General features: G+C 43.6%; 1 protein-coding gene across 6 annotated transcripts in view; it reads left to right on the top strand.

Moving 5' to 3' along the window:
• The window catches only part of spega (striated muscle enriched protein kinase a), a 347,514-nt gene that overhangs the window by 242,457 nt on the left and 91,757 nt on the right, over positions 1–13,300 (top strand). For all 6 annotated transcript variants that reach the window (XM_067986976.1, XM_067986975.1, XM_067986974.1 and 3 more), the window contains 2 exons: positions 5,958–6,057; positions 12,473–12,673. In XM_067986976.1, the coding sequence (XP_067843077.1) occupies positions 5,958–6,057; positions 12,473–12,673 (301 nt within the window). The remainder of the gene's footprint in view (positions 1–5,957; positions 6,058–12,472; positions 12,674–13,300) is intronic.

The following is a 13,300-nucleotide window of genomic DNA, read 5'->3' as shown; positions in this document are numbered from 1 at the left end:
TATGTTTGGGGATGTGATGGGTTTCTACGTTTAGGGATGTGATGGGTTTCTACATTTCATGGTGGTGATGGGTTTCTATGTTTAGTGATGGTGATGGGTTTCTATGTTTAGGGATGGTGATGGGTTTCTATGTTTAGGGATGTGATGGGTTTCTATGTTTAGTGATGGTGATGGGTTTCTATGTTTAGGGATGTGATGGGTTTCTATGTTTAGTGATGGTGATGGGTTTCTACGTTTAGGGATGTGATGGGTTTCTACGTTTAGGGATGGTGATGGGTTTCTACGTTTAGGGATGGTGATGGGTTTCTACGTTTAGGGATGGTGATGGGTTTCTATGTTTAGGGATGGTGATGGGTTTCTATGTTTAGTGATGGTGATGGGTTTCTATGTTTAGGGATGTGACGGGTTTCTATGTTTAGGGATGGTGATGGGTTTCTATGTTTAGGGATGTGACGGGTTTCTATGTTTAGGGATGTGATGGGTTTCTACGTTTAGGGATGGTGATGGGTTTCTATGTTTAGGGATGGTGATGGGTTTCTATGTTTAGGGATGGTGATGGGTTTCTATGTTTAGGGATGTGACGGGTTTCTATGTTTAGGGATGTGATGGGTTTCTATGTTTGGGGATGGTGATGGGTTTCTACGTTTAGGGATGTGATGGGTTTCTATGTTTAGGGATGTGATGGGTTTCTATGTTTAGGGATGTGACGGGTTTCTACATTTAGGGATGTGATGGGTTTCTACATTTCATGGTGGTGATGGGTTTCTATGTTTAGTGATGGTGATGGGTTTCTATGTTTAGGGATGGTGATGGGTTTCTATGTTTAGGGATGTGATGGGTTTCTATGTTTAGGGATGTGATGGGTTTCTATGTTTAGGGATGTGATGGGTTTCTATGTTTAGGGATGGTGATGGGTTTCTATGTTTAGGGATGTGACGGGTTTCTATGTTTAGGGATGTGATGGGTTTCTATGTTTGGGGATGGTGATGGGTTTCTATGTTTAGGGATGTGATGGGTTTCTATGTTTAGGGATGTGACGGGTTTCTACGTTTAGGGATGGTGATGGGTTTCTATGTTTAGGGATGGTGATGGGTTTCTATGTTTGGGGATGTGATGGGTTTCTACGTTTAGCGATGTGATGGGTTTCTACATTTCATGATGGTGATGGGTTTCTATGTTTAGGGATGGTGATGGGTTTCTACATTTCATGATGGTGATGGGTTTCTATGTTTAGGGATGGTGATGGGTTTCTATGTTTAGGGATGTGATGGGTTTCTATGTTTAGGGATGTGATGGGTTTCTACATTTCATGGTGGTGATGGGTTTCTATGTTTAGGGATGGTGATGGGTTTCTACGTTTAGGGATGTGATGGGTTTCTACATTTCATGGTGGTGATGGGTTTCTATGTTTAGTGATGGTGATGGGTTTCTATGTTTAGGGATGGTGATGGGTTTCTATGTTTAGGGATGTGATGGGTTTCTATGTTTAGGGATGTGATGGGTTTCTATGTTTAGGGATGTGATGGGTTTCTATGTTTAGGGATGGTGATGGGTTTCTATGTTTAGGGATGTGACGGGTTTCTATGTTTAGGGATGTGATGGGTTTCTATGTTTGGGAATGGTGATGGGTTTCTACGTTTAGGGATGTGATGGGTTTCTATGTTTAGGGATGTGATGGGTTTCTATGTTTAGGGATGTGACGGGTTTCTACGTTTAGGGATGGTGATGGGTTTCTATGTTTAGGGATGGTGATGGGTTTCTATGTTTGGGGATGTGATGGGTTTCTACGTTTAGCGATGTGATGGGTTTCTACATTTCATGATGGTGATGGGTTTCTATGTTTAGGGATGGTGATGGGTTTCTACGTTTAGGGATGGTGATGGGTTTCTACGTTTAGGGATGGTGATGGGTTTCTATGTTTAGGGATGGTGATGGGTTTCTATGTTTAGGGATGTGATGGGTTTCTACGTTTAGGGATGGTGATGGGTTTCTATGTTTAGGGATGGTGATGGGTTTCTATGTTTAGGGATGGTGATGGGTTTCTACGTTTCGGGATGTGATGGGTTTCTACGTTTAGGGATGTGATGGGTTTCTACATTTCATGGTGGTGATGGGTTTCTATGTTTAGGGATGTGACGGGTTTCTATGTTTAGGGATGTGACGGGTTTCTATGTTTAGGGATGTGACGGGTTTCTATGTTTAGTGATGGTGATGGGTTTCTATGTTTAGGGATGGTGATGGGTTTCTATGTTTAGGGATGTGATGGGTTTCTATGTTTAGGGATGTGACGGGTTTCTATGTTTACGGATGTGACGGGTTTCTATGTTTAGTGATGGTGATGGGTTTCTATGTTTAGGGATGGTGATGGGTTTCTATGTTTAGGGATGGTGATGGGTTTCTATGTTTAGGGATGTGATGGGTTTCTACGTTTAGGGATGGTGATGGGTTTCTACGTTTAGGGATGGTGATGGGTTTCTATGTTTAGGGATGGTGATGGGTTTCTATGTTTAGTGATGGTGATGGGTTTCTATGTTTAGGGATGGTGATGGGTTTCTATGTTTAGGGATGTGATGGGTTTCTATGTTTAGGGATGTGATAGGTTTCTATGTTTTGGGATGTGATGGGTTTCTATGTTTAGGGATGTGACGGGTTTCTATGTTTAGGGATGTGATGGGTTTCTATGTTTGGGGATGGTGATGGGTTTCTACGTTTAGGGATGTGATGGGTTTCTATGTTTAGGGATGTGATGGGTTTCTATGTTTAGAGATGTGACGGGTTTCTACGTTTAGGGATGGTGATGGGTTTCTATGTTTAGGGATGGTGATGGGTTTCTATGTTTGGGGATGTGATGGATTTCTACGTTTAGCGATGTGATGGGTTTCTACATTTCATGATGGTGATGGGTTTCTATGTTTAGGGATGGTGATGGGTTTCTATGTTTAGGGATGTGATGGGTTTCTACGTTTAGGGATGTGATGTGTTTCTATGTTTGGGGATGTGATGGGTTTCTACGTTTAGGGATGTGATGGATTTCTATGTTTGGGGATGGTGATGGGTTTCTACGTTTAGGGATGGTGATGGGTTTCTATGTTTAGGGATGGTGATGGGTTTCTATGTTTAGTGATGGTGATGGGTTTCTATGTTTAGGGATGGTGATGGGTTTCTATGTTTAGGGATGTGATGGGTTTCTATGTTTAGGGATGTGATGGGTTTCTATGTTTAGGGATGTGATGGGTTTCTATGTTTAGGGATGTGACGGGTTTCTATGTTTAGGGATGTGATGGGTTTCTATGTTTGGGGATGGTGATGGGTTTCTACGTTTAGGGATGTGATGGGTTTCTATGTTTAGGGATGTGATGGGTTTCTATGTTTAGGGATGTGACGGGTTTCTACGTTTAGGGATGGTGATGGGTTTCTATGTTTAGGGATGGTGATGGGTTTCTATGTTTGGGGATGTGATGGGTTTCTACGTTTAGCGATGTGATGGGTTTCTACATTTCATGATGGTGATGGGTTTCTATGTTTAGGGATGGTGATGGGTTTCTACGTTTAGGGATGTGATGGGTTTCTACGTTTAGGGATGTGATGTGTTTCTATGTTTGGGGATGTGATGGGTTTCTACGTTTAGGGATGTGATGGATTTCTATGTTTGGGGATGGTGATGGGTTTCTACGTTTAGGGATGGTGATGGGTTTCTATGTTTGGGGATGGTGATGGGTTTCTACGTTTAGGGATGTGATGGGTTTCTACGTTTAGAGATGTGATGGGTTTCTACGTTTGGGGATGGTGATGGGTTTCTACGTTTAAGTACATAAACAATAAAGGTGAGGATGACAAAAGGCAATATGAAGAGGTTAGGAAGGATGTCAAAAAAACAATTAGGAAGGCAAACAGGAACAACAAAATTAAATTATCAATGAATATAAAAAGAAATAGTGAAGTATTCAACGAACGCATAAATAACAAAAGAAAAATCAGGAAAGGGATAGGGCCACTGAGGGAAACACACGAGAAACTCACAGGTAATGACAGCAAAATAGCAGAAATATTAAATAATTACTTTGCCTCAGTATTTACCAGGGAGACTGACATGGTGGGCAGGACATTAGAAGAAGAGATCAAAAAAGATATGAAGACATTTAAGATAGAAAGGGAGGAGATAATTGATAAACTAATATAACTTAGAGACGATAAAACCCCTGGTCCGGATGGATTGCATCCGTGAATATTAAAAGAAGTTCGGGAGGAGATAGCAGAGGCACGATTACATATTTATAAAAATTCATTATAAAAGGGAATAGAGCCAGAGGACTGGTGGACAGATAATGTGATTCCTATATTTAAAAGGGAGATAGAACCAGTCCAGGGAAATATAGACCAATTAGCTTAATAAAGTGGGAAAAAAATCCAGAAAATATAATAAAGAATAGTCAGCAAGGATTTCAGAAGGGAAGGTCATGTTTGACCAATCTTTTTTAATTCTTTGAAGAAGTAACAGAAAGGGTAGAGAAGGGTAATGTAGTAGATGTAATATATTTGGATTTTCAAAAGGCCTTTGATAAGGTACCATATAGTAGGGGTTTAATCCTTTCTAAGTTTGATTAGTTTATCAATTATCTCCCCCCTTTCTCTCTTAAATGTCTTTATTTCTTTTTTGATCTCTTCTTCTAATGTCCTGCCCACCATGTTAGTCTCCCTGGTAAATACTGAGGCAAAGTAATTATTTAATATTGCTGCCATTTCGCTGTCATTACCTGTGAGTTTCTCTGACTAAGGTCAGAGCATGTGGACCCAGGGGACAAGTAGCAGAATGGATAGCAAGCTGGCTACAAAACAGAAAATAGAGAGTAGGGGTTAAAGGTAGTTATTCAGACTGGCAAAAGGTGGGAAGTGGTGTTCCCCAAGGATCGGTGCTGGGACCACTGTTGTTCACAATTTACACAAACGATTTGGAATCGGAAGTACAATTTCAAAATTTGCAGACAACACTAAAAATAGGAAGACATTAATAAACTTGCAGAATGGGCGTGTAATTGGGAAATGAATTTCAATATAGATAAGTGTGAGGTGGTACATTTTGGTAGGAAGAATAAGGGGGCCACAAACTGCTTGGAAAATAAGAGTCTAAACGGGATAGAGGAGCAGAGGGATCTGGGGGTACAGATACACAAATCACTAAAAGTAGCGATGCAGGTTAATAAGGCCACAAATAAAACCAAGCACTGGGGTTCATTTCTAGAGGGATAAAATTGAAAAGCAGAGAAGTTACGTTAAACTTGTACAGAACCTCGGTTAGACCACACTGGGAGTACTGTGAACAGTTCTGGTCTCCATATTATAAAATAGATATAGAGGCACTGGAGAAGGTGCAAAAAAGATTTACTGGGATGATATCAGAACTGAGAGATTATACCTAGCAGGAAAGATTGAACAGGCTGGGGCTCTTTTCTCTAGAAAAGAGAAGACTGAGGGGTGACCTGATAGAGGTCTTTAAGATTATGAAAGGGTTTGATAGGGTAGACGTAGAGAAGATGTTTCCACTTGCGGGAGAGACCAAAACTAGGGGTCATAAATATAAGATAGTCACTAATAAATCCAATCGGGAATCCAGGAGAAACTTCTTTACCCAGAGAGTGGTGAGAATGAGGAATTCGCTCCCACAAGGAGTAGTTGAGGCGAATAACAGGAGATTCATTTAAGGGGAGGCTGAATAAATACATGAGGGAGAAAGGAATAGAAGGATATGCTGATAGGGTGAGAGGAAGAGGGGGTGGGAGGAGGCTCGTGTGGAGCTAAAGATTGGCATAGACCAGTTGGGCCAAATGGCCTGTTTCTGTTTAATTCTTTGTCAGTCACCTGGACAAACGAGAGGGGAGCAAAAGCTCAATGGCAAAATGATGGAACTGAAAGCACGAAAGGAACATTGCAATCTCTGATCTTGTTTTACTCTTTTCCAGGGAAAATAGGGAATGACGAGCAGATGGATGATGAGGAGACAATCTTGCGGAAGATGAGACTTCTATCCGACTATTACGATGTGCACCAGGAGATTGGGCGGTGAGTGTCACAGTGCAGGGGGCACTTTACACAAGAATGCAGTTAAAATCCAGATCGGTTCCGCTATTTGGGGCAGATGAATGGAAATGAAATTTAACACTGACACACGTAAAGTATTGTAGATTAGAAGAACGAAAGAGCTCCACAGCTCCGTAATGACAGGGTACAGAATAAGCTCAGTGAGACATGCAAAGGACTTGGGTGTAACGGTAGACTCATTTATAATGTGGAAAAGCAATTAATTAGCAAAGCGATTAAGAAACAGGAACTTAAAGGTAGTAATCTCCGGATTACTCCCGGTGCCACGCGCTAGTGAGTATAAAAATAGAAGGATAGAGCAGATGAATGCGTTGCTGGAGAGATGGTGCAGGAGGGAGAGCTTTAGATTCCTGGGGCATTGGGACCAGTTCTGGGGGAGGTGGGACCTGTACAGGACTGACGGGGTGCATCTCAATGGAGCTGGGACCAACGTCCTCGCGGGGAGGTTCGGTAGTGCTGTGGGGAAGGGGTTAAACTAATTTGGCAGGGGATGGGCACCAGGATATAGCATTGGAAAGGAGAAACAAGGGGCACAAAGGATTAGGAGAGAAGGTAGCACTGGAGCAAGAAATAGTACAGTATTAGGTGGGATCAGACTGAGGGAGTACAAGAAAGTCTGAGACTGGTTTGCAGTGCATGTGTGTAAATGCACGAAGTGTGGTAAACAAGGTTGGTGAGCGACAGGCGCAAATAGCCACATGGGAATACGATGTGGCGATAACGGAGACCTGGCTCAAAAAAGGGCAGGATTGGGTACTAAATATTCCTGGATACAAGGTGTTCAGGAAAGATAGGGAAGGAAAGGTGGGAGGTGGTGGGTGGCAGTATTGATTAAGGAGAATATTGCAGTACTAGAGAGAGAGGATGTCCTGGAGGGGTCAAGGACAGACTCTATTTGGTTAGAGTTAAGAAACAATAGAGGTGCCATTACACTACTGGGTGTATTCTATAGGCCACCAGCTAGTGGGAAGGAGATAGAGGAGCAAATTTGCAGGGAAATTACAGAGAGGTGCAAAAGCCATAGAGTAGTGATAACTGGGGTCTTCAACTATCCTAATATGGACTGGGATAACAATAATAATATACAGAGGAGGAGGAATTTTTGAAATGTGTTCAGGAGAACTTTCTTGACCAGTATCTTTCCAGCACAACGAGGAAGGAGGCATTGCTGGACTTGGTTCTAGGGAATGAGGCTGGGCCAAGTGAAGCAAGTGTCAGTGGGGGAGCATTGAGGGAGCAGCGATCATAGTATCATAAGGTTTAGAATAGCTATGGAAAAGGACAAAGACCACTCTAAAGTAAAAATACTCAATTGGAGGAGGGCCAATTTCAATGGGATGAGAACAGATCTGGCCCGGGTAAATTGGAATCAAAGATTGGCAGGCAAAACTGTAATTGAACAATGGGCGGCCTTTAAAGAGGAGATGGTTTGGGTACAGTCTAGGCACATTCCCAGGAGGGAGAAAGGTAGGGCAACTAAAGCCAGAGCTCCCTGGATGACAAAAGAGATAGAGAGTAAGATAAAGCAGAAAAAAGGGGCGTATGACAGATGTCAGGTTGATAATACAAGTGAGAACCAGGCAGAATATAGAAAGTACAGAGGCGAAGTGAAAAAGGAAATAAGAGGGACAAAGAGAGAGTATGAGAATAGACTGGCGGACAACATAAAAGGGAATCCAAAAGTCTTCTACTGGCATGTAAACAGTAAACGGGTAGTGAGAGGAGGGGTGGGGCCGATTAGGGACCATAAAGGAGATCTACTCATGGAGGCAGAGGGTATGGCCGAGGTACTAAATGAGTATTTTGCATCTGTCTTCACCAAGGAAGAAGATGCTGCCAGAGTCTCAGTAAAGGAAGATATAGTTGAGATACTGGATGGGCTAAAAATTGATAAAGAAAAGATTCTAGAAAGTCTAGCTGTACTTAAAGTAGATAAATCACCCGGTCTGGATGGGATGGATCCTAGGTTGCTGAGGGAAGTAAGGGTGGAAATTGCAGAGGTACTGGCCATAATCTTCCAAACATCCATAGATACAGGGGTGGTGTCAGAGGACTGGAGAATTGCAAATGTTACACCCTTGTTCAAAAAAGGGTGTAAGGATAAACCCAGCAACTACAGGCCAGTCAGTTTAATCTCAGTGGTGGGGAAACTTTTAGAAACGATAATCCGGGACAGAATTAACAGTCACTTTGATGAGTGTGGATTGATTAGGGAAAGCCAGCACGGATTTGTTAAAGGCAAATCGTGTTTAACTATCCTGATAGAGTTTTTTGATGAGGTAACAGAGAGGGTAGATGAGGACATTGCAGTTGATGATGTGTATATGGACTTTCAAAAGGCGTTTGATAAAGTGCCGCATGGTAGGCTTATCATTAAGATTGCGGCCCATGGAATAAAGGGGGCAGTAGCAACATGGATAAATGACAGGAAACAGAGAGTAGTGGTGAACGGTTGTTTTTTGGACTGGAGGGAGGTGTACAGTGGTGTTCCCCAGGGGTCTGTGCTGGGACCACTGCTTTTCTTGATATATATTAATGACTTGGACTTGGGTGTACAGGGCACTATTGCAGATGACACAAGATTTGGAAGTGCAGTGAACAGTGAGGAGGATAGTTAAAATTCTAGATTGGGGAAAGGCCAATTTTGATGGTATTAGACAGGAACTTTCAGAAGTTGATTGGGAGAGTCTGTTGGCAGGCCAAGGGACGTCTGGTAAGTGGGAGGCTTTCAAAAGTGTGTTAACCAGGGTTCAGGGTAAGCACATTCCTTATAAAGTGAAGGGCAAGGCTAGTAGAAGTAGGGAACCTTGGATGACTCGGGAGATTGAGGCCCTAGTCAAAAAGAAGAAGGAGGCATATGACATGCATAGGCAGCTGGGATCAAGTGGATCCCTTGAAGAGTATCGAGGTTGCCGGAGTAGAGTTAAGAGAGAAATCAGGAGGGCAAAAAGGGGACATGAGATTGCTTTGGCAGATCAGGCAAAGGAGAATCCAAAGAGCTTCTACAAATACATAAAGAGCAAAAGAGTAACTAGGGAGAGAGTAGGGCCTCTTAAGGATCAATAAGGTCATCTATGTGCGGAACCACAAGAGATGGGTGAGATCCTGAATGAATATTTCACATCGGTATTTACGGTTGAGAAAGGCATGGATGTTAGGGAACTTGGGGAAATAAATAGTGATGTCTTGAGGAGTGTACATATTACAGAGAGGGAGGTGCTGGAAGTCTTAACGCGCATCAAGGTAGATAAATCTCCGGGACCTGATGAAATGTATCCCAGGATGTTATGGGAGGTTAGGGATGAAATTGCGGGTGCCCTAGCAGAGATATTTGAATCATCGACAGCTACAGGTGAGGTGCCTGAAGATTGGAGGGTAGCAAATGTTGTGCCTTTGTTTAAGAAGGGCAGCAGGGAAAAGCCTGGGAACTACAGACCGGTGAGCCTGACATCTGTAGTGGGTAAGTTGTTAGAGGGTATTCTGAGAGACAGGATCTACAGGCATTTGGAGAGGCAGGGACTGATTAGGAACAGTCAGCATGGTTTTGTGAGTGGAAAATCATGTCTCACGAATTTGATTGAGTTTTTTGAAGGGGTAACCAAGAAGATAGATGAGGGCTGTGCAGTAGACGTGGTCTACATGGACTTCAGCAAAGCCTTTGACAAGGTACCGCATGGTAGGTTGTTACATAAGGTTAAGTCTCACGGGATCCAAGGTGAGGTAGCCAATTGGATACAAAATTGGCTTGACGACAGAAGACAGAGGGTGGTTGTAGAGGGTTGTTTTTCAAACTGGAGGCCTGTGACCAGCGGTGTGCCTCAGGGATCGGTGTTGGGTCCGCTGTTATTTGTTATTTATATTAATGATTTGGATGAGAATTTAGGAGGAATGGTTAGTAAGTTTGCAGATGACACCAAGATTGGTGGCACTGTGGACAGTGAAGAAGGTTATCTAGGATTGCAACGGGATCTTGATAAATTGGGCCAGTGGGCCGATGAATGGCAGATGGAGTTTAATTTAGATAAATGTGAGGTGATGCATTTTGGGAGATCGAATCGGACCAGGACCTACTCCGTTAATGGTAGGGCTTTGGGGAGAGTTATAGAACAAAGAGATCTAGGAGTACAGGTTCATAGCTCCTTGAAAGTGGAGTCACAGGTGGATAGGGTGGTGAAGAAGGCATTCGGCATGCTTGGTTTCATTGGTCAGAACATTGAATACAGGAGTTGGGATGTCTTGTTGAAGTTGTACAAGACATTAGTAAGGCCACACTTGGAATACTGTGTACAGTTCTGATCACCCTATTATAGAAAGGATATTATTAAACGAGAAAGAGTGCAGAAAAGATTTACTAGGATGCTACCGGGACTTGATGGTTTGACTTATAGGGAGAGGTTAGATTGACTGGGACTTTTTTCCCTGGAGAGTAGGAGGTTAAGGGGTGATCTTATAGAAGTCTATAAAATAATGAGGGGCATAGATAAGGTAGATAGTCAAAATCTTTTACCAAAGGTAGGGGAGTCTATAACGAGGGGACATAGATTTAAGGTGAGAGGGGAGAGATACAAAAGGGTCCAGAGGGGCAATTTTTTCACTCAAAGGGTGGTGAGTGTCTGAAACGAGCTGCCAGAGGCAGTAGTAGAGGCGGGTACAATTTTGTCTTTTAAAAAGCATTTGGACAGTTACATGGGTAAGATGGGTATAGAGGGATATGGGCCAAGTGCAGGCAATTGGGAATAGCGTAGTGGTATAAACTGGGCGACATGGACATGTTGGGCCGAAGGGCCTGTTTCCATGTTGTAAACTTCTATGATTGTATGATTCTATGATAGTGATAGAATTCAAGAGGATGCAGACAGGCTGGTGGCATGGGAGAACACGTGGAGATGAAATTTAACACAGAAAAATGCAAAGTGATACATTTCGGTAGGAAGAACGAGGAGAGGCAATATAAACTAAAGGGCACAACTCTAAAAGGGGTACAGGAACAGAGAGATCTGGGGGTATATGTGCACAAATTGTTGAAGGTGGCAGGGCAGGTTGAGAAAGTGGTTAAAAAAGCATACGGGATCCTGGGCTTTATGAATAGAGGCATAGAGTACAAAAGTAAGGAAGTCATGATGAACCTTTATAAAACGCTGGTTAGGCCACAACTGCAGTATTGTGTCCAGTTCTGGGCACCGCACTTTAGGAAAGATGTGAAGGCCTTAGAGAGGGTGCAGCAGAGTTTTACTGGAATGATTCCAGGGATGAGGGACTTTAGTTACATGGATAGACTGGAGAAGCTGGGGTTGTTCTCCTTGGAACAGAGACGGTTGTGAGGAGATTTGATAGAGGTATTCAAAATCATGAAGGGTCCAGACAGAGTAGATAGAGAGAAACTGTTCCCATTGGTGGAAGGGTCAAGAACCAGAGGACATAGATTTAAGGTGATTGGCAAAAGAACCAAAAGTTGACATGAGGAAAAACATTTTTACACAGCGAGTGGTTAGGATCTGGAATGCACTGCCCGAGGGGGTGGTGGAGGCAGATTCAATCATGGCCTTCAAAAGGAAACTGGATAATTACTTGAAAGGAAAAAATTTGCAGGGCTACGGAGATAGGGCGAAGGAGTGGGACTAGCTGGATTGCTCCTGCATAGAGCTGGTGCGGACTCGATGGGCCGAATGGCCTCCTTCCTTGCTGTAACCTTTCTATGATTCTATTCTAATAAAAGCAGTTTAAATATGAGGATTAATAGCCAGAATATGGCGTTCATGTCTCCAAAGGTTATTATATATAATGCACTGGTCAGACCTCATTTTTACATAGAATTACATAGAATGAAACAGGCCATTCGGCCCAACTGGTCTATGCTGGTGTTTATGCTCCACACAAGCCTCCTCCCTCCCTACTTCATCTCACCCTATCAGCATACCCTTCTATTCCTTTCTCTCTGATGTGTTTATCCAGCTTCCCCTGAAATGCATCTACACTATTCGCCTCAACTACTCCTTGTGGTGGTGAGTCCCACATTCTCATCACTCTCTGGGTAAAGAAGTTTCTCCTGAATTCCCTATTGGATTTATTAGGGACTATCTTATATTTATGGCCCCTAGTTTTAGTCTCCCCCACAAGTGGAAACATCTTCTCTACGTCTACCCAATCATTATCTTAAAGATCTCTATCAGGTCACCCCTCAGCCTTCTCCTTTCCAGAGAAAAGACCCCCAGCCTGTTCAGTCTTTCTGGGCAGTTATAACCCCTCAGTTCTGGAATCATCCTAGTTTCAAATATTTGTCTAATTTTCTCTTCTAAGTTGCAGCGGCCTCTCTGCCTCAACCACGTATTTCCGTGCGTTACGTGTAACCAGCGCTTGTCTTGTCCTTTTCCCGAAGGGGCGCGTTTTCGTGCGTGAAGCGGGTGACGGAGAAGAGCAGTAAACTGGACTACGCGGCGAAATTCATCTCCTTCCGCGCCACTGCTCGGGACGATGCGGTGAGGGAGCTCGAACTCCTCTCGCAGCTGGACCACGAGAGGATCACCTACTTCCACGACGCATTCGAGAAAAAGAACAGCGTCATCATCGTCCTGGAGCTGTATCCTTCCGATACCCGGGCTGGGGGGGGGGGGGGCCGCTGGGATCAGGCCACCGCTGGGACCGCCGGGTTAGAATCCAGTCCTTGACCGACGGGACGAAAGGCTGGCTGTTAGGAGACCTTGTGAAATGGATTTCGGTGCTTGTAAGTCCAGCTCTTGGTGGGTTGAAGAAAGAAAGAACTTGCATTTATATATCACCTTACACGACTCAGGACGTCCCAAAGCACCTTATGGCCAATGAAGTAATTTTTTGAAGTGTGCTCACTGTTGATAATGTAGGGAAACGGGGCAGCCAATTTGTGCACAGCAAGATCCCACAAACAGCAATGAGATAAATGAACAGATAATCTGTTTTTCGTGATGTTGGGGGAAAGAGATAAATATTAGCCAGGATGCTGGGGAGAGCTCCCCTGCTCTTCTTTGAAATAGTGGCCATTGGATCTATTATGTTCATCTGAGAGGGCAGGCAGGGATTCGGTTTAACATCTCACCCAACAGATGGAACTTCCAACAGTGCAGTGCTCCCTCAGTACAGCGCTCCCTCAGTACTGCCCCACCAACAGTGCAGCACTCCCACAGTACTGCCCCTCCAACAGCAGCACTCCCTCAGTACTGCCCCTCCAACA

Source organism: Heptranchias perlo, chromosome 7, assembly GCF_035084215.1.
Source record: "Heptranchias perlo isolate sHepPer1 chromosome 7, sHepPer1.hap1, whole genome shotgun sequence".
NCBI classification, from domain to species: domain Eukaryota; kingdom Metazoa; phylum Chordata; class Chondrichthyes; order Hexanchiformes; family Hexanchidae; genus Heptranchias; species Heptranchias perlo.
Note: the sequence above shows the minus strand (reverse complement) of the source record. Positions and strands in the feature narration are given on the sequence as shown.